This window comes from Polypterus senegalus, chromosome 7 (assembly GCF_016835505.1).
Source record: "Polypterus senegalus isolate Bchr_013 chromosome 7, ASM1683550v1, whole genome shotgun sequence".
Lineage (NCBI taxonomy): Eukaryota > Metazoa > Chordata > Cladistia > Polypteriformes > Polypteridae > Polypterus > Polypterus senegalus.
In genome coordinates, this window is record NC_053160.1 from 168,216,537 (window position 1) to 168,240,930 (window position 24,394).

Here is a 24,394-nt window from a genome sequence, read left to right on the forward strand (position 1 = left end):
TAGCTCTACTGCCACGCATTTTGTGGACCTTGATTTGATTTGGCTGTTAACTTGGCCAATGTTGGGGTGTGTGTACCTTTTGAGAGATGGTGTAATCAACCTTAGATTGGACAGGAGTCCAAAAAAGTGGACTAAGGATGGATGAAGTTTAGATTTGTAATGTTGAGCTGGTACCTAGTGTCTTCTAACTTGTATACTGTTTAACCAAGAGCACAAGCTTTTGCTCCTGGATTATTTTTCTTCTTGCTGGAATGTGCAAAGTTTAAGCATATTCCTGTATCTTCTAGTATGGAGGATACTAGTTGTAGAAATTTTTATAATTCTTCTAGTTTCTTGGGGCACTATCCCTTGTGGTTCACAGTCTTGTAATGGTTCTCCTTTAAACTTTCAACAAAAATGTTGTGTAGCGACTTTGATTTTAATAAAAGTGAACTTTTTGACTTCCTAATTTCTGTTTATAGTACAATATAAAACTGCTATATACATCCTTTTCTCAGATTTTGTTTTCTACATCCAAAGTGGTTATTTTTGCAAGGAGTTCCTCCTGTGGCATGGGAAATGTATTTTATAGGAGAAAAGAATAATTAGTTTATTAGTAGCAGTGGTTATTATAGCTATCCTGCATTTTCAGCTTCAAGTAAGAATTTAAACAATCCTGATAGTTCTTGCTGCTAATTGTTACAAAAGCTTATGTTATCAGGGAAGAATTCTTTGTACCTGCAGCTTTCACATTCAGGGAAACGATAATTATACAGAATCTTCCAGCTCATAGGATGTTTTATGTCAAGTTCCATTTTTTGCAGAGTTTATTGGTTGGTTTCAGTTGGTGGCCAAAGTTTTTTTTGCCTCAACTGCCTAGTAAGTCTGGCTTCTAAGGGAAAATCACCTCTAGTATATCTCCTAAAAATAAGGAATATGCATGTCATTTTTAATAGTAAACGGTTTTCCAATTTAACCTAGAGTCAGTTGTTTTATGGAAGGCTTAGTTGGAAAATGTCTGAGGCTTATAATACTTAATTTAAAAACTAATGGGAAATTAAATTGAGCTCTTATTGGCCAAACCATATTCCATAATAGTCTTTAAAAAATAAATAATGCCCAAAGGAAGGACAGAAAAAGTGAAAAACAAGATAAATGCCTTCTTTCATATGTCTTGATTTTTCAGTAATTTGTGGATTAGTTTACCAATTTGCCTGGCGGAAAGTATACCATCTCTCTGTAATCCCTGGAAGTCTGTTCCACCTTCTACTTTTGAACTTGCCAAAACATACTTCTAAACTTCTGGCTAAGAAGAGGCTTTAAATTAATCATACACCATATTCTGGTGAAGGTTTGGGCCCAGTTCTGTGCAACACTTTCATGTGCTTCAGAGATGAGTTGAACTTCCCCCGGCATCTCAGAGCCGTGTGTTACATTTAAAAGGGCAGGTCGTCAAGGTAGTTTCCAAGTTGACTTATTTTAAAAGGGCAACATGATAGACACTTAAATCTCCGAGGCAGTGTTTCAGAAACAAACTGAATTCTTTGCAATACAGAAATTAAAAAGAATTTGGTGTTCTACTGGAATATGGTCTAAATCCTCCCAAGCTGCACTACTGTACTCTATCTCTGAGTTTAGCTTTTGCTGAGTCCAGAGTGTCTGTCAACTGCTCCTTTTACTTTTTTTTATTCTATCCTTTATATTACCTTTTCCACTGAGAAGCCTTTTACAGTTTTAAATGTTTTAAAGGAGTACTCCACCCAAAAAAAATTATTATTTTTATGTGTTACTTACACCCCAGAATTTGTAGTTATGGCAGTGAAAAAGTTTTAATACCAGGTTTTTAGGAAAAACAAAGGTAACATACTTCTTGATACAATGGATGTCAGTATTTTAGCAAACATAGGACAGTATCTTAAAGAAAGTATATATAGTTGAGAGTTTGTAACTATACAACTGGACACCAAACAGGGATTATGATACATAAGTAATTTTTTTTTCTTTTTCTTGGACTACTTTTTAGCATTGGACTCCACTGACACCCATTGTATCAGTAATTTTGTTATAATCATTCTCCATAAAAGCATACGTTTTACAACTTTTCTCCTCCATAATTACAAACAAAACAAGGTAACAAATGGATTAAAAAAAATGGGGGATTCGCAGAATTATTTTAAAATATGTTTGACCTTTTTTAAATCTCAATACCTCAGTCTATCTGCTAATTCTGGAATTTTCAAAAGCAGTAGTTGTTTGAACAGAACTTGAGGATAGCTGTATTTCCATCATTGTGAAAAGTAAATTTGCGTAAAAAATGCTCCCCCCTCCAAACTTAAATTTTTATAGTGCTGTTACTTTGTTAAATCTTTATTTCATGAAACTGCAGCATTATGTTACATGAATTAGTAATTAACAGCAGCGACTATGGTGTCAATTGTGAGCTGCTAAAGTGCTTTATAACAGTGTCTTGAAGACACCCCGATATTAACTCTCCATATTCAAGTTAATTTTAATTAAATATAATTTTCTACATTTCTGAGCAAAAATAGGGTTTTATTATTTCATTCCTTTGATTTATTCGCTCCGGTGTCCTCTTTTAAAAGAATTGAAAATGCTGCATCTCTTATCCCTTAACACAAAATTTTGGTTTGACCATCAATTTAATATGCAATTGATGGGTGTTTTGATTTGGTCACCTCATTTTATAGATAGTGGGGCGTTTGAAGTAGTTAAGGGGACCATTTCTATTGGGTTCAAATTGGTTTTAAGTCATTAAATATAGTGGATCAAAATCAATCTCGGACATTAGTAAATCAGTCATGAGAAATGCTTAACAACTATGACCGATTCCATCAAGGATATATAGTGTGAGCATTCAGACTTAAGTTATGTGGTCATTGCTTCATGGCCAGTACAAAAAAAAATAAAAGGTCTCGGTCTGATTTTCCTATAACTTTATCCCTAACTCTTTATATTCTTAGCAGTATATTGTAATTGGGCAGTTCATTGTTTTGGCTTGTTTTATCATTCGTACACAAAGCATATACAATTTTCATGGTTGAACTATTTAAATGTATACCTTTTTATGGTCAAAATAGCCAGAAAACCTTAAATTTAACATAACATGTAGTAATTAATAAGTAATGGAAATTTCAAGCTACAGAGGTACTTCTTTCTTTCTTTAGATAGATAGATACTTTATTAATCCCAAGGGGAAATTCACATAATCCAGCAGCAGTATACTGATACAAAGAAACAATATTAAATTAAATAGTAATAAAAATGAAAAAATGAAAAAAATAAAAATAAAAAAGGCTTTATGACAGGCTGTAGTCTAGTTTATATGTATGATATATACTTTTGCATTCTAATAACATTAATTAATAACATTATTAAATATAAAATAGAAAGTTGGTCAGAATTGGAGAAGTAAAAATTGATGGTGAAATAAGGTTAAAAACATGTTAAACATTTGGTACAGTTAATGACCAAAATGCTATGCTTTTCTAATCTTGTAAACTTCCATTATATGTTCCTTGAAAAGTAAGAGTTCAGTTAACATCTGTGCAAGATAATCAAATGCACAACATTGTAACAATAGCCAAATAAAAATTTTGTGGGCTGGATTGTAAAGTAATAACAGGTGGCTGGAGGAAGCCATTTCTGTTCCATGGAAGCTTTTGTGACCAAACCATGTCAAATTGTATATATTTTAACTTTTTAAAGTTTCAGAATGGGGGCCCAGTAAATTTAGCAGGGTGGTACTTTCTTTTCTGTGTGGTCTATAAATTGTTTAATTAGCTCTATGTATATCTAAATTTTCAGCATTTTCCCAGAAATTAAGCAGTGTATTTAAGGGTACGTTTGTGTGTGGCCTTGTGATGGACTGGTGCCCTGTCAAGCCCCAATTTCTTGGTTGTGTTTATTACTACAGAGAATTACAGACTTTATTTGTCCCTGGGGAAAATTTGACTATCCATTAACATCTGTTTCAATCATCATAAAACTCCGTATAGGTTAAAGGTGTGATGTTATTGATTTTAAGAAAAAGTAGAAAAGTTACTTTGACAAAAATGAACTAAGAAATCTTTTTTGGTAATGAACATTCACTGTTGCATTCTTGTTATATCATGTTGATATTTGCATAAAGAATCACCCCAAGTTGTTTGTTCATGGCTGTTGTCATCATTACATCCAGTGCTGCAGACATAAATGCTGCCTTGTTGTAACCCTGAGGTTATGAGAAAGGCCAGATGGATAATAGTACATTAAATGTTTTATTATTTCACTAATTGTAGGCAGAAGCTGAAGTGGCCTCTCTGAACCGGCGTATACAACTGGTAGAAGAAGAGTTGGACCGAGCTCAGGAACGCCTTGCCACTGCCTTGCAGAAGCTTGAGGAAGCTGAAAAGGCCGCTGATGAAAGTGAGAGGCAAGTCGTTTTACTACACTACTGCTCTCTGTTGACAAAATATTCTACAATGAGTAATATCATTGTTTAACTGCATGTTTGTGTGAAGAATTGTACTATTATGTAAAATGGATATACCAAATAGAAACTGCCCTTACTGAATCCTGCTCACAGAAGCAAAATTTTCTTGGATATTGAGTGCAAAACTTTAAAAAATGTCTTAATTGGTTGGAGCTGTGTAAAGACCAAGGGTCTCATTTTAGTGACTATGTTGTATAATATGCTGAATTTCTGACTTGTATTTTCATGCTGGCATCACCATTGATATTTAGATCATTTGCACAGATGTTAATGAAGGCAGGTTTTTATTCACATATACTACGAGAGTGCTGTCTGGGTATCACCTTTGACAACTTCTTGCCTGTTGAGTTAAGATCAAAGTTTACCTTAGCAGTGAATATTTTCAGTATGGATTGCAGCTATTTATACATGGTTTATAAGTATACATGGTTTGTCCTTTTATGTGCATTCTCTTTCTCCCTTAAACATATGCACAGCATAACAGTTGCTTTTATACTGATTTCAGCAAAGTTGTTTAAAAAAAAAAAAACTGGGTTCTGTGTTGGGCTGGCACAATGGACTGTTTTTGCCTTGTGTCCTAAGCTTCTTGCATAGGCGAAGGCCTTTGCAATTCTAAATTGGATTAAATGGATTTGAGAATATCACATTATGTTTAGAAAATTGCCATGTTTACCTTTAAAGTAATTATATTACATTTTTTTCAGCATAAAAAAAATTAAAGCCATAAATGTCTATTGTATACTTCCTGTAATTCCTTTATCACATCCAATAAAAAACATAAATAAGGTTTAATGACCATCAGAAAAGTGGCTCTCTCTTGCCATAGTACTGTGTCCTTTTTTTATAGTTTGCCTCTTTAGTTGCCATCAAGACTAGATTGTTGCTAACAATATATTATATGAGTGATATCCTTGGGGGGCATAGGTTGCCTACTGGTTGATTTGTCTATTTATTCAGAATTGAGTCTGGCTAGTCAAACTATTCACAAATATATTCAAGATTTTACTTTCTCTTTGCTAACTTAAAAGAAATTGAGATATTTAAACAGCAAAGGATACTGATTAGTGAGGACCTATGGATAGTTTGCAGGGAAACACATAGGCATAGCTGGAATAAATGTTAGTTTGAGTGTGTGGCCAAAGAGTAGCAATGGTGAATGGGAGCTGAAAAATCTACAATGCAATGTCATTAAAAAAAAGAATGTTAATATGAATCAAGAAAAGACTTCACAATCAAGATCTGATATAAAGTCAGTTGTTTTAAATACTTCTGCATGATCAAATAGAAGTGCAAATTAGCTTGGGCTAACCTTCACAAAACAACAGGTTGCACCAGAGAGGGCATAACAGATGGTAAAGCATAACAGCAACATTATATGGTGTTGCTACCTCACAGTACTGGTTATTATGTTTCATTGCTTCACCGTATTGTTAAATGCCTAATATTGTAACCTGTATAATGCTATTAAATGTTCCAGCATTATCGGGAAGCGGTTACAAGTGTGCTATTAGAAACAGGAAGCCCTACTAGTGAGATTCTTTTTATGTGTTATTGGTGAAACTGGGTACATTTGAAAGTCTGCTTCAGAGTTACAGTACAAACAAATGTACAGAAGATGTATGTTGATGGCGTTATGTTTTTTTTTAACTTCCATTTAGTGGTTATTATTTGTACAGGGTGGTCCAGATCTAATTATGCAATTATAAAAAGGCGAACACATCAACACCCACTGTTCGACTGACAACCATCTCCCCGCCATTTTGGAATGCAGGGCTGGAGCTGCCATCTATCGGCAACAAGAATATTTTTTTGTGAATTCTCTATGTAATAAACTTAAGTTATAGCATAATGAAAATTGCATAATTAGATGTTAATGAAGGAAAGGTCAAACTGAGGTTTTTATATTGTTTCACAACGTTTTGTGGTGGAAACCCAATATACAAATACAGAAAAATAAACAGTCTTTGATTTTAAACTTACACTTCCAAAGAAAAGTAATACTGTATATGTCTTAAAATTTAGTTTTATGAAATCTTAGGCTGACTTACTGTGTACAGTTTACAAGTACTGTTGCATTAGTCATTTTGGAATGTTTTTAATACAATTTCTAGGTGAAGGAATTTTAGCCAAGTTTTGATACATTTTTATGAATGACTTATTTGTAGTCCTTTCTTTGCAGTTTACTGTCCTCTGTTTGTTAATGATTATGTTTACACTTGTGTAGAGGTATGAAGGTGATTGAAAACAGAGCAATGAAGGATGAAGAAAAAATGGAGATTCAGGAGATGCAACTGAAGGAAGCCAAGCATATTGCAGAAGAGGCAGACCGAAAATACGAAGAGGTAAAATTAGCATTTTCTGTTTTTTATCTTTCTTTCCTTACTAAATACTGTATCCTTTGCTTGACACTTTTATAAACTATACAAAGAATGATAGACCCCCCAAAGACCTTCTATGCTGTAAAAATGTAGAGCATTGACCAAACTGTGTTCCCCATACTCTGTATTGCTCCTACTGCTCCGGCATGCAGACTTTTCAAAAGTACTTTTTGTATTTCCGAAAAATGTTCTTGTTCTAATTGAATGCCATTTAAAAGTTATAATTTTAATATAGATGATAGATGACCAAAAAGCTAAATTAATTTATGCTAACTGATGAGCATATGCTAGAAACAATGGGTTTTAGTTAGTTTTGGTTTTAGTCTTCCAGAAATGTTGGGTATTAAAGATTAATCATTCCTAGAACATCAAAAGTTAGGATTAAAATTTTATCTTTTTATTAATTCCTGACATCTAAAGTGTTTCTGCTAATTATTAATAACTGTTGGGAATAAGATATCAGAAGTTAGACTAACTGTAAGGCTGAAAAACGATTAAATAATGAAAAAATTTTCATCCAGTAAATGTGTATGAAATGATATAAAATTTTCTTCTGGAGTTTTAAAAAATAAATATCTCGTTTTAGATAATAACCTTTTATTTTTCTAGTGTTTAATGCAAATTACTAACAATGCTGATCAAGGTTTGTTCTTTTCCTTTTAAAGAGGACCTTTTTAAGTTAGATTTTTAGAGGGTTGTTTAAGTTTTGTCATTTTGTTAATGTTGTTTAGTGATGTTTTGTTTTTTGCTGCTTTTCATGACAATACTATTAGAGTTTTGCAAACCACATCTATTTCAGTCTAGCCTCCAATCATCTGAAGCTGGGGAGATGATTTGTTGCACTACTAATTTGAAAAATGGAATCATTGACTCAAATGTACGAAGGCAGAGTGTTTTTTTGAGTAAATAAATGCGTATGTCAACAGCATTTACAGGCTTCACTGTGTAAATATACAAAGTAACTAAAAGGGGAAGAGTCCACGTGTATGGCACTATATTTTAGTAATTTATTTCCTCATTTCCCTAACATGTTTTGGCCATTTAACACTAGAATTACCAAAGCCTACGAAAAACTCTCAAATCCGGCCCACCTTAAATCTGTTTGCACCACTTCATCAGCGTCTTTTGTCCTGTTAATGTGCCGATAAAGACAAGCAGCATGCTATTCCACCCCCCACCGTAGAACATGCACAAAGTTCTCTCAGTTCCAGCCTTGATTATCTAAGAGTGAATTGCTGGAGTTTTAGAGTGGAAATAATAGATTGTTATTTGGAACACATACATTTCATGTGTGTTCCGTTTCTACAATAATCTGTGTAAACACATTGTTAAAACACACGTTTTTCATATTTTAGTAATACATGACAAAACGTAGGCATAAACTATATAATGTGTGAAGCCTGATGTCCAAAGATCAAATAAACACCTTCACAAAACGTTCAAGGACAAATCATTCCCAGGACAAAAGACGATGGTGAAGAGGTGCGAATGGATTTAAGGTGGGCTGGATTTACAAGTTTTTTCATAGGCTTTGGTAATTCTAGTGTTAAATGATAAATGTTGGGTAACTTAATGGCAGAATAAGAAACGTTGTTCCTGCTTACAAGTCGAGTCTTTCTGAATAATGAACTAAACTGTGCATAAAATATGCATAAAATTGGAAAACTGAATGTATAAATACATTATAGGGATATGTGCCTGTAAAAATAGATGTTATATTATTAGCATATTAATATTTTTTCTTCTGATTAGGAGAATGTTTTCCATAAAATTGAATGTGTGACATACTCTCATTTCAGATGTAGAAATAGTCTGCTGAAACATCTTTTAATGTCATTTCTAAAATGAATTTATCGTTTTGTGTTCATACTTCCCTTGAGTAGAAGAAATTTTGCCAGTGGCTGATCACTTTTACTGGCCAAATCCTGCAATGATGCTTGAAAGTTAGACAAGAACACAAATTGGATCTGATGATCCATGAAATTGATTTTTTTCAGATTCCAGGTTTTGTTTCTTGTAAAGACTCACAGTACAGTAATTTAATGACTCATGTAGGAAAGTTTATTTGAAAAGATTTGTTTTGTTACTTATATTAGCATAGCAAAATTGGTATAGCGTTAGGTGCCAATGGGTGCTAACACTCTTATAATGTTTTTCTTCAAGCTAAACAGAAATATGAAAATTCAGAAAAAAATGAAGTCTGAATTGAAGGTTGTGCATTTTCAGAAGTATATTTGTGCTTTGGGTTGAAGACAGCAAAACATCTGGAATTAGTCATATCTATACCCATCAGGACCTGACAGTTCTGGCCTTGCAATGTTTTGCTTTCAGATGATACTTGGCAAATGTATGATATACAAATTGAAGAGCTGTTAGAATAGTAATGTCCTTTTGGTTTGCAAAATAATGCATTTCATTCTAGAGGTCAACCAGTGTATCTTTGATACCAAATGTCTTGGATTAATTTTTTAGGTGGCCCGCAAGCTTGTTATTCTGGAAGGTGAACTGGAAAGATCGGAGGAGCGTGCTGAGGTTGCAGAAGCGTAAGTTTCAATATCTGTAAATTAGATGTTTTGTCTAAAACACCACCACTAAATTGTGTGTGTGTTTATATAGAATCTCTCTCTCCATTTTTTTAACTGTAGTTAATTTACTGTCAGGGTAGAGTTTTGTTTTCCCATGAATTTTACTGTGATTTGGTAGAACTGAATATGTTTTAATAAACCTAAGTATAATGTGTTTTAACTGAAAAAAGTATATTCATATACACTACTGTTTTTATTTTTAGTACACCTCAGTTTTTCTTCAAATTTAATTAGTTGAAATGCAGTGAATGATCTAAAATGGTGAAAAGGTAAGCAGTAAACTGCCAGAGGTTTTAAAAAAAGGAAATATCAGAATATTACAAATAGACCTTCATGAACAACTTGTAGGTTACAACCTACAGAGGATCTGCAGCAGTTAAAGTAAATTAAGCCTTGCAAGTTGAAGCAGACAGTTTGCACAGGTGTCCCAACTTCTGTGGATTACTTAAAACTCCTCTGTCTGTCTTAAAGCAGAGTTGGAACAGACTGTGTTACTACAGCCTCTGAAGTACTACTTGGACAACATTACACTGCAGAAAGTTGTAAATTCCAGTGATAAAGGCAAGAAAACATTAATTAACAAATGAAATGAGACAGAGCATTATTACCCTTAGAAGTGTAGGCCTTTCAGTTCGAGAAACTGCAAAACAAATCAAAGTGTCAGTGAGTACAGTGGAGTCCTGCACAATCTAAAGGCAATTAGAAACTGGAAGAAAGTTGGATAAGAGGAGATTTGGCACACCCAAAGTCACAACCCAATCATAAGAAAAGTTTCTAAGGGTCACCGACTTGTGTGATAGGCGCTTCTCAGCTTAACAGCAGTTGGAAAAAAAAAAGTCTCAGTTTTTACTGTGAAGAGGAGACTTTGTGTTGCAGGTTTGACAGGGCAAGTGACAGCAAGAAAGCCATTTCCTTAACGGACAAAACAGGGCCTTAAAATACCTGCTGTGGACTACTGCAGACTGGACTGTGTTTAGACATGTATAATAGAGCGAGGCTTTAGAAAGCTATCACTACTGTACATAAAGCACAAGTGTCTTAGAGTGAAATGATAATTCACCAGAAGATACACTTCATCCTTGCTTCATACCTGTTCATATTGGAGCAATTTAGACATAGAATATTACACTCAGTTTATCGATGACAAGTCTTTGATAGTGAAAATTCTTTGTGTTTTTAAAAAGTGGATAGTTTAAAATAAAGTATAGCCATATTCTGTCTAAGTGCCACAAGCTTGCCAAAAGAGTAATGGTGACAGTTATTTCTTGTAATACCCACCTGCAGATATCCATTATGGCAAATAGTGTCCTTTCAGAAAGTAGTTTCTCAAATAAAATATGACCCAAAATTGGCATATCTTCAGTCATGATAACTAGTATCTCTTTATCCATGGACTGGTTCATAAATGAGCATATATATAATATATTAACTGTGGTGGGTTGGCACCCTGCCCAGGATTGGTCCCTGCTTTGTGCCCTTGTTGGCTGGGATTGGCTCCAGCCGACCCCCGTGACCCTGTAGTTAGGATTCAGCAGGTTGGAAAATGGATGGATGGATAATATATTAATGTTACAGCTGTCACTGCCTCCGTCCACTAAAATATTATAATCCAATGATATTGTGCTTCAGGAAGTTTTTAAAAAGAATAAATGATGGCAGAATAATTTCAAGTTTACTTATTTCATTCTTCGTGAAATTAGCTATTTGTAATGTTTTTTTTTAATTAATTTGCATTTGTCAGATTTTGTAATTCTTTTTCATTTTTACAAGTTATTTACATAAAAGTAAATAAGTATGAGATATTTTTAAGATTTTTGTTCCTGTTTTATTGCTTTATTTTAATGTTAATTGCATCAGGACATATAATTGTTTTGTTTGAATTTTGATCAAATAAACTTTTATGTTTAATTATGTGATATGGAGAGAGAGAAAGTAATTTTTATAATTGTGTATTATATTGCATGATTTAAAAGGAACTGAAATTCCAGCAAAGACTGAAAAAATAGAGAAAGAATAATAGATTTGGTTTATTACTGTACTTATGACTTAAACACTTGTTAAAGCTTTTGTTTCATTCTGTGGTCTGAACACAAATGTCATGCACATGTCCAGTCACAAATTGGATTGGCTCGTATGTTATTTTAAACTATAATGTTCTTTTGGAATTTATGGGAAAAGAAAATTTCCAAATTAATAGTTTAATGGGTTTCTAAGACCTAACCTAAAGCATATCTTCCCATTTGTGACTAAAAATTGCTGAAGATTAATTTTGTTTGAATCTGGATATGGTGTACTCGGTATAAAATTGCTAGCTTTTGGTCTTAGGGCATATGGATATTTCAGTTCCTGGTTATAAAATTGATCTAACAAGTGAAACCAAACACTTTTGAAATGACTAACAGCATCAGGGCACTCCATTTTGTTCTTTTCCCTTTTTTTTGTAATGCATGCCTGATTGCATCCCCCTGGGAATTGTGTTGTTTGCTGCTCCCTTTGCTGTGGACTAACCCAGTCGAGTCAGACAGCTGGAAGAGGAGCTTAGAATAATGGACCAGAATTTGAAATCCCTGATGTCAACAGAGGAAGAGGTACTGACTGAAATGTAGTGAGGAAAAAATAAAACTACTTGCAATAGTTCCTTTACTCCAGCAGTTTCCTGCTTCCTCTTCCCATCATGCTTTTGTTTCCTTTGGTGGAAAACAAAATGTACTCTAACCTACTTTGCAGCATACTGGCTCCTTATTCTGTGTCTTTTTTACCTTTCTCTTTTTCTTCTGGAATCTGCTTGCTTGGCTAAAGCACAGTTGTGACATGGGTTCAATGCAGAGGAGGCCCATAGCAATAAAACTGCTATCAGTTTGTTTTGTGAAAGATGAAAAGGAGCCCAAAACCATGTGTTTTTAAAATTGCTCACTACATGTTTGAGAGTAATTTAAATATTATAATTCTATTTATTTTTTCACCAACCTGTTCATTTTACACCACAGAAGGTCACACTGATTTACTGAATAAGCAGGCAGGGACGTTAAAATATTCCAAATGATGTTTGCACCTGTTGGTATCCATGGAGCAGCTTGTATGTAGATGCTCTCTGGTGACCAATGTGGGTGGTAAAATGTCTAGGGCTGCTATGGGTTTCCTTCATGCATACTCCGCTCCATCTCCTTAAGTTCCTCTTTCTTCCCTCCCTATTTTCCATTTCTCTTGCCTTTGAACAGTAAATCTGCTGATCTTGAGGAAGAGTTGAAAAATGTCGCCAACAACTTGAAGTCTCTGGAAGCTCAGTCTGACAAGGTAGGGGTTAGATGTATAATGATAGTGGAATATCTTTCTTACTGAAGGATAGGAACTTGTTTGTTGAAGAGGTTATTGCCTAGGCTGTCCTATTCATTGGGAATTGTTTTAATTAATAACTGGTTAAAGGGAAGAATATGCACACTGTGCATTAACTTGTGAGGTCTATCACTCGCTGTCTTCTGGCTGTGTGGGTCTTTTTTTTTTTACTACATTCTTTCTACAAAGGTGTTTTTTTAAATATAATGTGGAGGCATCATTTACGTTACCTAAGCATTTCTCCTCCTCCAATCTCTGCCCGCCAGGTTTTCACTTTTTTTTGTAAAAGTATAGATTTATTCAATTAGCATTAAGAGACCCAGCGAGTACTATTGGATGTTCTAGACGTGTGAATCAAAAAAGTCCAGTTTCTGTAGTAATACTTGCATATCACATCCCAAACCAGCTACAACCATGTGATTGTAACTGTATCATGTAAACATTACATTGTATTACCTTTAATCACAACATATATTGTTAATTGATCAATTAAGTAAAATATGAGAGTTAAACAAAACATGGACACGTTAGGTATTGCTTAGTTTGCTACATTCATGTACTGATTTTAATGTTGGGCATTTACAACATGGCAAACTATGATTTATGATGAGAAGCAAAACCAAATGTTTCCTGTAACATGTTGTGTAGCTTATTATATTCTGAAAATTGATTTTAGAGTATTTGTTTTTAACTACAGTATAATTTTCAGGATACAGTAAAAGGGAACATTTTAAACACACTAATACATCTGCTGTCCTGCAGTCCTTTCCAGGGTTTGTTCCTACCTTGCACTTAATGTTGGCTGGGATAGGCTCCACCACCCCTGCGGCCCTGTTGGGACTAGGCGGGTAGAAAATGACAGCGACTAACTGACTAATTCAGCTGTTTTATTGAATGTGGGATTTGTTCATGTCACTAAGTTTATAAACTGTTTTTATCCTATACTGAACCTGAAAGTAGTAAACACCACCCTATGTCACTAAATCAAGACCTAATGTAGGGAGTAAGTTGGTCAGTGTGTCGTGGAGATTGAAATGGCTGTCTTGCTTTTTAAATTCAAATACATTGCCCGCTATTTTACACCAGGAACATGATTCTAGAAATTAATAAAAACAAAAATAAGTATACTGTAAGCTACTAACATGTCTTTTTCAGCATTTCGACATGATATATATGGGAATATAGTTGTTCCAGTTGTGTTCTACAAGTGTAAGATTATTTCCAAAGATGTAGTTATTTCCCAAGAAATGTTCATTAATAAATAGAATAAAAAAGAACCCCAAATTTAACAAGAATTCTTCATAGCAAAACAAGAAGGAAATAAAATTGTTGTCCCTCATTAAATATTTGGCTGTTTCCCTCATATCTACTGCAATGTTAAAAAATGTATATGACAAATGTAATCTATGTGTTACATGGCTTATCTATAGGTTGTATAAAGCAAAACCAGTGCAGATGAACTGTTTCCCTTTCTTTGGTCTGTGCTTTCCTGCATTTTTCATTGCAAATTTTATCATAGCTTTTGTTATCAGAATTATGCTTTAATTTCATTCTTTTCTGAAAGCATATTCTCTCCACTTATATTTGTGCTTTTAATTTTAAATCTACATACATTGCAATCTCATATGGACATTAAAATGTAGTTGTTTATTTTAAATAAAAAGTGCACGAAAACTGTTTTGGTGTTCTAAATATAATTTAAGTGGAATTTAAGTATAAAAATGAATGTAACTGCTGAATTAAGTTTAAGTGGGGAGGGACGCCATACCTACCATGACACAAGTAGCTTTTAAACCAATTGTTCAATTAATTTTTTTTTGATAAAATGAGCAAAATGTGAATGGTTGTTATGAGTGTTTTAATTAATAGATGTGGTATGGATATTTGAAGTACTTACACAGAGGAATGTCATATTAACTTAAAAGCTGGGTTTCCTCTGCAGTATTGTTATGAGTAAGGATGGCAGTTGCTGCTGCTTTGTTCTGCTATACCTAAACATGTCAGTGCAAAGCTGCTGCTGTTAGAAATGTACAAGTTTGTATTGTACTGTTTAATTAAGAAAATTCATATAGATGTGGACCTTTTCATCCTGAAATGGCATTATGCATTTGATTAGAATATTTATTTCAATCTTTGGACAATTATTTTCAACTTTATTGCCACATACAGTTTATAAAGACTCTTGAATGCAAGTTTTGTTACATGTTTTACTGAAGTTTTCAAGTATTTCTCTTTTTTTAGTATTCGCAAAAGGAAGACAAATATGAAGAAGAAATAAAACTTCTAACAGATAAGCTTAAAGAAGTAAGTATGTTAAGTTGGGCACTTAATTCCACAAGTACAAATCAAGAATATACAGTCGGTTGAAGCCCAGCTTGATGAATTTGCACACTCTCATGACAGCAGTATAGGCCTCCACAGAGCACAAATCTATTTTTATCTGTTTATGAGGACTTTAAGAAAATGCATCTGATTTTATATTTTGCTGTACATGCTCCTAGTTAGGTGCCAGTTCTCACTTTTCTCATTTTGATTGCACAGCTGTCTAGTATGTAATTTTAAACAAAAAAGTTTGCAACATGTCTCCAAAAGATAAGAGTAATGTCTCATGGGTGTTAGGACATAATCTTTGGGTCACTGGTGTGTGTAGATGTTTTTCTTGGTTAACAAATAGTATAGTGTATGTATGTGTGTGTGTGTATGTATATGTATATATATATATATATATATATATATATATATATATATATATATATATATATATATATATATATATATTGTAAGATAGGGCGCCATGTACCCGCCAATACCCCAAGCCGCCAGGTGGAGCCCTCCTTGCAGCATGGAGGTCCCCAGAAGACCAGCAGGGCATTATGGACCATGTAGTTTTGTGCACCGCCCTGCTGGATGCCATGGGGCCACGAGAGGGAGCTGCAGGAGGACCAAGAATTCTTCATGCCCTATGACCCGGAAGTTCGTCATAGGAAGAGCGACGGCTTCCGGGTGAGAAACATTATTTACCCTGACCCGGAAGGAATAAGGACTTGTGGACTGTTGGGAAGGAACACCTCCGGGTCAGGGAATATAAAAGGACTGTGGGGGCTCCCAGACGATGAGCTGAGTTGGGAGGCAGGGTGGCTAAGCGCCTGGGAGTGGAGGATTTGTTATTGTTCATTGTTTATTGGAGTATTTGGGAGTAGAGGGTGCTTTGTGCACTTTATTATAAAATAAATATAATTATTGGACTTTTACCTAGTGTCTGACGTGGTGTCTGAGGGTGCAAGGGTGCGAGCAAGCATCTTATTCTGTTACAATATATATATATATATATATATATAATCTATAATATTTAATATTAGATTTCTTATATCATTTTAGTGACATTTTTCTCACAGTACCAGTATAGTTTAACATAGTATTATGTAAAACATAAGATGACCGTAACAGTTATTTATATTGTTTTCTTCTTCCAATTTTAGGCTGAAACCCGTGCTGAGTTTGCTGAACGATCTGTAGCAAAACTTGAAAAAACCATTGATGACTTGGAAGGTACGTTATTTTCGCCAGTTTTTTCTTTTCTTATGTAGGTCTTATTCCTAGTCACCTATTTAGCACTGCTTTCTCCCATTTCATTCTGCACTAACTCCAGAGTTTAATTTTGTCTAAAATGTTACCGTTTGTTTACATCCTTTTGTACCTGCTTGCTCTGCATTAATGTTTCATTTACCGTACTTTGTTCAAGTCTTTGTGTTTTATAAAATTAATAGTAAAAACAAGGAGACTGTAGTCTGATAAGGACAGGAGATATAAGACTAGGAATTGTATCTGACAGAGAGATACTGTACTAGAGAATTTATTTTCTTCGAAAAAGATTTGACTTACTAATATAGCTGTTTCAGGAAGAGAAAGATAATCAACAGCATTTATGTATGTAGCACATTTTCTTATTTAAATGTAGCTCATAACACATTACAAGTTTTTAAAAGGAAAAAAAATAGAATTGTAAGAGAGATAAAATGGAAGAATCTCTAGTCTAATGGCTAAAATTAAACAAAATCGATTCCTGATTTAATAACATACTGTAGGCTATGAGGAGTAGAGTAAAACAAACTCCAGTTCGGGAGCATGCTTGTGAAAATGAACCTGGGGGGGGTTCAAAGACCAAAACCTTTTCTAATGATTCTACTACAGCACTTAAATATCAATTACTCCATCATGTGTGTCTATATAAAAATAATAATTTCAGTATTAGTGTTTTCCATCATTATTCCAGAAATTGAATTGTTTTCAAAATGTAGTTAAATGTAGGTGGCTGAATTTCATTAGTAAAAATATTGCAGACTTTTATTTGATTCTTATGAAAAGTGTATTATAGGAGTTATGATGAAAATTAAATCCCTGTAGTATTTGAGGCAGTGTGGACTTTAGCAATGTACTTTCTTGGTAAGTTACAGTCTAATAAGAAAAGGCCTGAACACAGATATAGTGATTTCTATAAATTAATGAAGTAGTGTTTTACAATACAAATTAATTATGCATGAGGCATAAAATATGTAATGGCACAGGTATGGTTCCTACTTGCTACTTCAAATGCATGTGTCAGCTTTAGCTATGAAAGTAAGCATCACAGTTATATACTATGGGTTTCATTGTGCAATGAAAAATTGTTAGCTTGAGTCAAAAAAGTACAATAATAATAGAGGGAAATTAAATTATTTGGTGGTAATTTAAAAGCCCTTCAAGTGTGAAATGTTATGACTCGTATCTTAATTTCATCATTCTGCATCATTCAGTGCTGCTCCAGCTACTTTACTAACTTGGTTAAATTCTGTCCAGCTGATCTCCAAATGCTATTGGCCAGAGCTGCGCAGTCATGCTGCCAGGACAAAAGAAAGCTGTGGAAGTAGTGAACAAAATGATTTTAAGTCATTGTTTTTCAAAGTTTGCTTTGTAGTGAGGTGCAGAGTACTGAAGGTTGCTCCAGTACTTTGACACACAAATTATTTTTTATTAAGTATCCCTCAGTCTTAATTGGTGCCAGCTGTTGCACATCATGAGCTTGCATATATTTTAGAAAGAGTGAATTTATTGAGATAAATAGTACTAGTATTTTAAAATAAGCAAGAAAATAACTATTCTGAATAGAAGGTTAGAAACACATTTCTGTCTGTGTTACCTTCATCAGGTATGTGATGTAAAAGGAAAAACAGATATATACTGTATGTTAGGAGGGTTTTTTACAAGAAGTGAAAGACAAGATTGGATGTCAAAAGCCAGTTTAAAGAAGTTGAAGGAAGAGATTAATAGGGTAGCTGGACATTTAATGATGGAGAAATGCATGGTCTGAATTTGAGGATGAGATCACAGTAAAACAAATTGCACACTTCTTCTTTTTTACTGGGCATTCCCTAATATCTTGAATGTCATTAGAAGCAAGGAAGAGGGACATTGATAAGCTGTAGGCAGGCATGTCCTGTTCTGGTATCGCCTGTGGCTAGGACGAGGTGGGGTGGCTTAATCCATAATTCCTGGCACGTTTTCAGCAGACCAGCATCCATAACGTGGTTGTCTTTGAGTACCCACAACCATAGCAGGACTAACAGATTAGACTGGTTTAATCTTAGATATCATTTCAAATCTGCTTCCCTTGGAAACTAGACAAACATGGTCCCTGCATTGGTGACAAAACAGTAAGGGAAAGGCACCATACTACTGGACTTGGAGCAAGATGACCTTTCAGGGACTCTCTGCTCCCTCTTTCTTTCTTGCACTGTCTGGAGATGTGCCGCAGTGTCTGCCAGTGGACAATGGGTTCATTAGGTCCTTCTAAAGAAACAGAATAACATTTTACAACTGCAGATTCAAAGGTTCATTGGCTCTATGCATATGCACTAGAGATAGTTAAAGAACACATGTGGGAGGCATCTTCAGATTTTTGTGTTTTATTTGTAAAGCATGCAGTGAAGGATATGAGTATGAGTGCTGCCAGAGTTAACAATAGGCTGCTTCTGTATTGCCCAAGACTTCAAGGGTGTGTCCTGTGATGTGACCCCAGTGACGTTAGTCCCATAAGCTCTTGGGTAAAGACATGTGGAATATATAATATGGTGTTTTGTTTGCTACTTTTAGGTTTGGGTGTTTTCAAAATACAAAGGCATTTTTTCTTCATCTTTGTGGGTGCTTGTTTCTATGTTTTACCTGTATTTTTGTGTGCACTTGTTTATGAGGTTTAGGGCCTTGTACTCTTCAATGTAGTATTTAGTTTAACACTTACCAGATCTTGGTGATCCTGAAAAGATGGGCTAGATTTGGATTGGACTGAAAAAATGTATAAGGGTGAAAGTTGGTTTTCATTGACTATTTCATGTAATATTTAATATTATTATATTTTCCATTTTTGCACTGTGAGAAATTAAATGAGGTGAGAGTAACAGATGTGATGCTTATTAGTCTGTGTAGCCATGTGCTGTAAGGGCTGCTTTTTTATCTGATGGATAACCAAAAATTGACAGGGGTTCTTAAATATTTGAGATTTTTGGCTTGCGTGAGTGTCTGTTGTCTGTGAAACTGTTGTCATTCGTTTTAAGTCTGGTTTGGAGTTTTTCCTCTTCCAGTTAATAAGGTATAATAAATATCCAGGACAGGATTCTGCCTAGATTTTGTTTTATTTAGTTGAAAAGTTTTACTTGTATTTATTAGTAAAGTACATATGAAGAATATTATTAAACCTCAATTTAAATTGAGTATGAAGTATTTGTTACTTACTAACTTTTTTTCTTCTAACTTGCCTCTTTGTCTTTGATCCCCTACTCGCTTGTTGTGAAGGCTAACAACCTTACACTATACTGACAGCATTTGTTGTTATTGGGTGTGTCTCGCTATTCCTTTTTTTGATAATCATGTTAATATTGAGGGAATATTGCAACAAACATTAATGACTAATTATAAATCTGGCCAATATAATATTTGATTAGGCAGATGTATCATGATTTTTTAAGTGTTTTTATTGTTGTTTTTGTACTGTTTATTTTAACATAATTATTTGTTGCGAAATCAAACCTTTTAAATAGTTGGTGTCCATTAAATTTATTGTCTAAGGCATTTTGTTTTACAAGTATTTTTATTTTTTTCTCACTTTGATTTTTTCCATTCTTCTGACTGTCTGTCATTTTTCCTTCCCTACTATTTTCTTTGCTGCCTTCTGTCTTCTTCTTTTTTTTTTTTTCTTTCATCAAACTGTGCCTTCCTGTGGTTTATGGTGATGCTACAGATGAGGTGTATTCTCAGAAGCTGAAATGTAAGGCCATCAGTGAGGAGCTGGACAATGCTTTGAACGACATGACATCACTCTGAAGTGCACAGCCTCTCGCCTACTCCATTCTTCTTCCAGCCTTTCTCTCTTTTCAGCCACTTCCTTGGAATCTCTGTCTGTTCATTTACTTTTGTTTTCTGTACACATTCATATGTTGAACCCACTGTCTCTCCAGAATATTTTGGACAGATTAATGTTCTTAAGTTTCATCAGTTCTGACCAAGTTATTAAATTCTTTATGCCATCAATTCAACATTTTCAAATATAAATCATACTGACACTCTGTATTTGATGCAAGTTATTGCCTAAACTTGTCTGATTTACTTTCTTCTGAAAATAAAAGGAATTAACATTTAATGATGCAGAAAACTTGTTAATTAGAACTTGCATTTGATTTGGAGGATTACAAAGACTTCATTTACCAAATAAAATTGTGGTTACCTCTCTCCCTTTTGTAGTAGTTAATCTAAAAGTCAAAGGGCATATCACATACACTGTTTTGTGTGCCATGTCTTAAACAGATCAATGCCTACATGGTATAGTAATTGTGATTTAACACTAAAGTGAAAAAAACATTCTTGTTTATTGTTGTGGAATGGCCCTTATAAAGGGTTTGTCTTAGCACTTATTAAAGTTTCCCATCCCAGCCAATTCAACGTTACAATCCTGTTATGGACAGAATGGAACACATAAAATGAGATTTCAAAAATCACCCAAATTTCACCTACTACAATTAAGTTCTAATCCACCTAATTCAGGGTATGTTAATTGGTAAACTTTATCTTTCCTACCCTTGTACTTTGAGCAAATGATAGCACCTAAATTGCAAATTGTCCTTTAAACATTAGACAAAAGGCAGTTTCTTAGCGTCCATTTATCAGCTCATATCAAATTTGTTGATACATGCACTTCTTTATAAAACATTTCGTTTTATATATCTGTCTGGAGATGTGCATGTAACTAATGGTAAAACAGTAATAATTGTTGAAAGTCTGGTAAGTGCTGTGTTATTCAGTGTCTTCCAGTTTTTAAAACTCATAAAAATGGAAGCCTTGAACTTTTGGTTAAACGCAGATATGTCAGGCTGATAGTTTTAATTTTCCAGCAGGTTCAGTAGTGACTGTTGTACACAAATATGTCTTATTTTTCTGTATCCTATCACCAGTTGCATTAAATGTCTGACTTTATAGCTTCAACCTGTACTTGAGTATATTATAATAAAAAGTTGAGTCAATGGGTTAATACCTGTATCCTTAGACTTGAAAAGTTATCACTAGCTCCTTATAATTTCTTTCACTTGATTTAATTCTCCTATTTTCTACTAATTTCCATCTTTGTTTTGCATCTTATTTTATGTGACCCCTAAATGAGAAAAACACTAAATAATAGATGAAATGTTGGATGTCTGTAAATGCCATATCCTTGTTCAGACCATACAACTTTTGTTACTACTGTATTCATGTAAGTGTTCTGTATACAATAATCAGTTTATTATCAATGGTAGGCTACAAAGGAGATAGACCGGGGGTACTTGCATGTATTTTCATAGCTAAAAACAAAAAGTAGAAGAATACAAACCCATGCAACATTTACATGCATGAAAGGAAGCATCTGCTTACATTATTTATTTCAAGTTGAAATGAGTTATATTCATTGTTTACTCATCTCCTCTTGCTGTTATTTTGATGAAAGTTGTCACCAATGAAATTCTGGGTTTTAACCTTTCCAAAATATGAATAGTGACCTTAAAATTGGCATCTGTAGTAATAAATGACAGATTGACTTTCAGGCATTCATAGATGGGCAGAGATTGACCATTCACATATACTGTTGGGTAATAATTTTAGTTTGATCACTAAGATGATATTTACCCATTTACTATAAGACATTCCAAATTGTAGGAATGCAGGAAAATCAAATAAACATACATCCATCCTGTTCAAAATGAACAGGAATTTATTTGTAGTTATTTATTAATAAAAGACTGACAACCTTTTAGGTACATGGGTTTAAAAAGAATAACATGGCACACATACTCTTCTTTATATAGTCTTCTGTTCTGGTATATAACTTCACTTTTGTTTCATCCCTGCCCCATCAATAAAATAAAAGGAACGCCTTTTATCTGCATTTTGTTTGATTTATTTTGAAAGTGTACTGATTTGGCTTTTTAGATGGTGGTGTTTAAAATATGATTAGTTCCTCGTGATTGTTTGCTGAAGAACTTCCCCAGTTAGGACAGAAATCGTTTGATAAATAATTGCTTACAGTTAATTGTGTTACCCATAAAGAGAAGGGTGTATATACATTTATTACTGTTAGCATTTCAGGTCTAGTCTAACATTTTGAAATATACACAATTTGGGGTATCAATTTTATTCCATGCAGATCCTGTTCTTAAAAAAAGATTTGCTGAAATAATCATGCTAATGGCACATTGTGAGTCAGCTAGCTAGTCAGTCAGTCAGTCATCATCCAACCTGCTATATCCTAACACAGGGTCATGGGGGTCTGCTAGAGCCAATCTCAGCCAACACAGGGCGCAAGGCAGGAACAAATCCCCGGGCAGGGTGCCAGCCCACCGCAGGGCACACACACCCACACACCAAGCACACACTAGGGACAATTTAGGATTGCCAATGCACCTAACCTGCAAGTCTTTGGACTGTGGGAGGAAACCCACGCAGACACTGGGAGAACATGCAAACTCCACGCAGGTCTCCTTACTGCGAGGCAGTAGCGCTACCACTGCGCCACCATGCTGCCCCATTGTTAGTCAGCTCCTGTGTGAATTGAAGTTTCAGCCAAAATTTGATTGAGTTCTATGCAAGGGGTGGTAGTGTACAAGCAAATTGATGGCTATATCTCGGAGGGGTGAATGTGAGTTTAGTTGGGTTATAGAAAACAAAACCATACTTTTGTAATAATTGTTGGAATTCTTTGGAATTTTCTAGATTCCTACATGAATATCTCCTAAAAACTGATCTGATCTTAATGCAAGATGTAATAATTGGATAAAAGCAGTCCAGTTAAACTAAAGACATACGAAAAGGTACCTTGTCATATCTACAAGGTATATTGATCATATTACTTATATACTAAAGGAAGGAAAAGGCATATGTAATCGGGTATTTCAATCACTGAGATAATATTCTACGTGGGTTGAAGGGACACTGTACAATATAGAGTGGGATGCAAAAGTTTGGGCAAGCTTGTTAATAGTCATTATTTTCCTGTATAAATCGTTGGTTGTTACGATAAAAAATGTCAGTTAAATATATCATATAGGAGACACACACAGTGATATTTGAGAAGTGAAATGAAGTTTATTGGAAATACAGAAAGTGTGCAATAATTGTTCAAACAAAATCAGGCAGGTGCATAAATTTGGGCACCACAAAAAAGAAATGAAATCAATATTTAGTAGATCCGCCTTTTGCAGAAATTACAGCCTCTAAACGCTTCCTGTAGGTTCCAATGAGAGTCTGGATTGTGGTTGAAGGTATTTTGGACCATTCCTCTTTACAAAACATCTCTAGTTCATTCAGGTTTGATGGCTTCCAAGCATGGACAGCTCTCTTTAACTCACACCACAGATTTTCAATTATATTCAGGTCTGGGGACTGAGATGGCCATTCCAGAACGTTGTACTTGTTCCTCTGTATGAATGCCTTAGTGGATTTTGAGCAGTGTTTCGGGTTGTTGTCTTGTTGAAAGATCCAGCCCCGGCGCAGCTTCAGCTTTGTCACTGATTCCTGGACATTGGTCTCCAGAATCTGCTGATACTGAGTGGAATCCATGTGTCCCTCAACTTTGACAAGATTCCCAGTCCCTGCACTGGCCACACAGCCCCACAGCATGATGGAACCACCACCATATTTTACTGTAGGTAGCAGGTGTTTTTCTTGGAATGCTGTGTTCTTTTTCCTCCATGCATAACGCCCCTTGTTATGCCCAAAATAACTCCATTTTAGTTTCATCAGTCCACAGCACCTTATTCCAAAATGAAGCTGGCTTGTCCAAATGTGCTTGAGCATACCTCAAGCGGCTCTGTTTGTGCTGTGGGCATCACTCTCTTATACAGCATCTCCTTGTGTAAAGTGTGCCGAATGGTTGAACAATGCACAGTGACTTCATCTGCTGCAAGATGATGTAGGTCTTTGGTGCTGGTCTGTGCGTTGACTCTGACTGTTCTCACCATTCGTCGCTTCTGTCTATCCGAAATCTTTCTTGGTCTGCCACTTCGAGCCTTAACTTGAACTGAGCCTGTGGTCTTCCATTTCCTCAATATGTTCCTAACTGTGGAAACAGACAG

The 24,394-nt window shown here is 34.7% G+C and overlaps 1 protein-coding gene across 8 annotated transcripts in view; it reads left to right on the forward strand.

Moving 5' to 3' along the window:
• The window catches only part of tpm2 (tropomyosin 2 (beta)), a 118,519-nt gene that overhangs the window by 84,976 nt on the left and 9,149 nt on the right, over positions 1-24,394 (forward strand). For 2 of the 8 annotated variants that reach the window (XM_039759580.1, XM_039759585.1), the window contains 7 exons: positions 4,278-4,411; positions 6,696-6,813; positions 9,322-9,392; positions 11,947-12,022; positions 15,009-15,071; positions 16,247-16,316; positions 20,038-22,203. In XM_039759580.1, coding sequence (XP_039615514.1) covers positions 4,278-4,411; positions 6,696-6,813; positions 9,322-9,392; positions 11,947-12,022; positions 15,009-15,071; positions 16,247-16,316; positions 20,038-20,120 — 615 coding nt within the window. In that variant the 3' untranslated portion in view covers positions 20,121-22,203. Of the gene's footprint in view, positions 1-4,277; positions 4,412-6,695; positions 6,814-9,321; positions 9,393-11,946; positions 12,023-12,652; positions 12,729-15,008; positions 15,072-16,246; positions 16,317-20,037; positions 22,204-24,394 lie in introns of those variants that run through there. The other 6 variants (XM_039759578.1, XM_039759583.1, XM_039759582.1 and 3 more) reach the window with 3 other exon arrangements.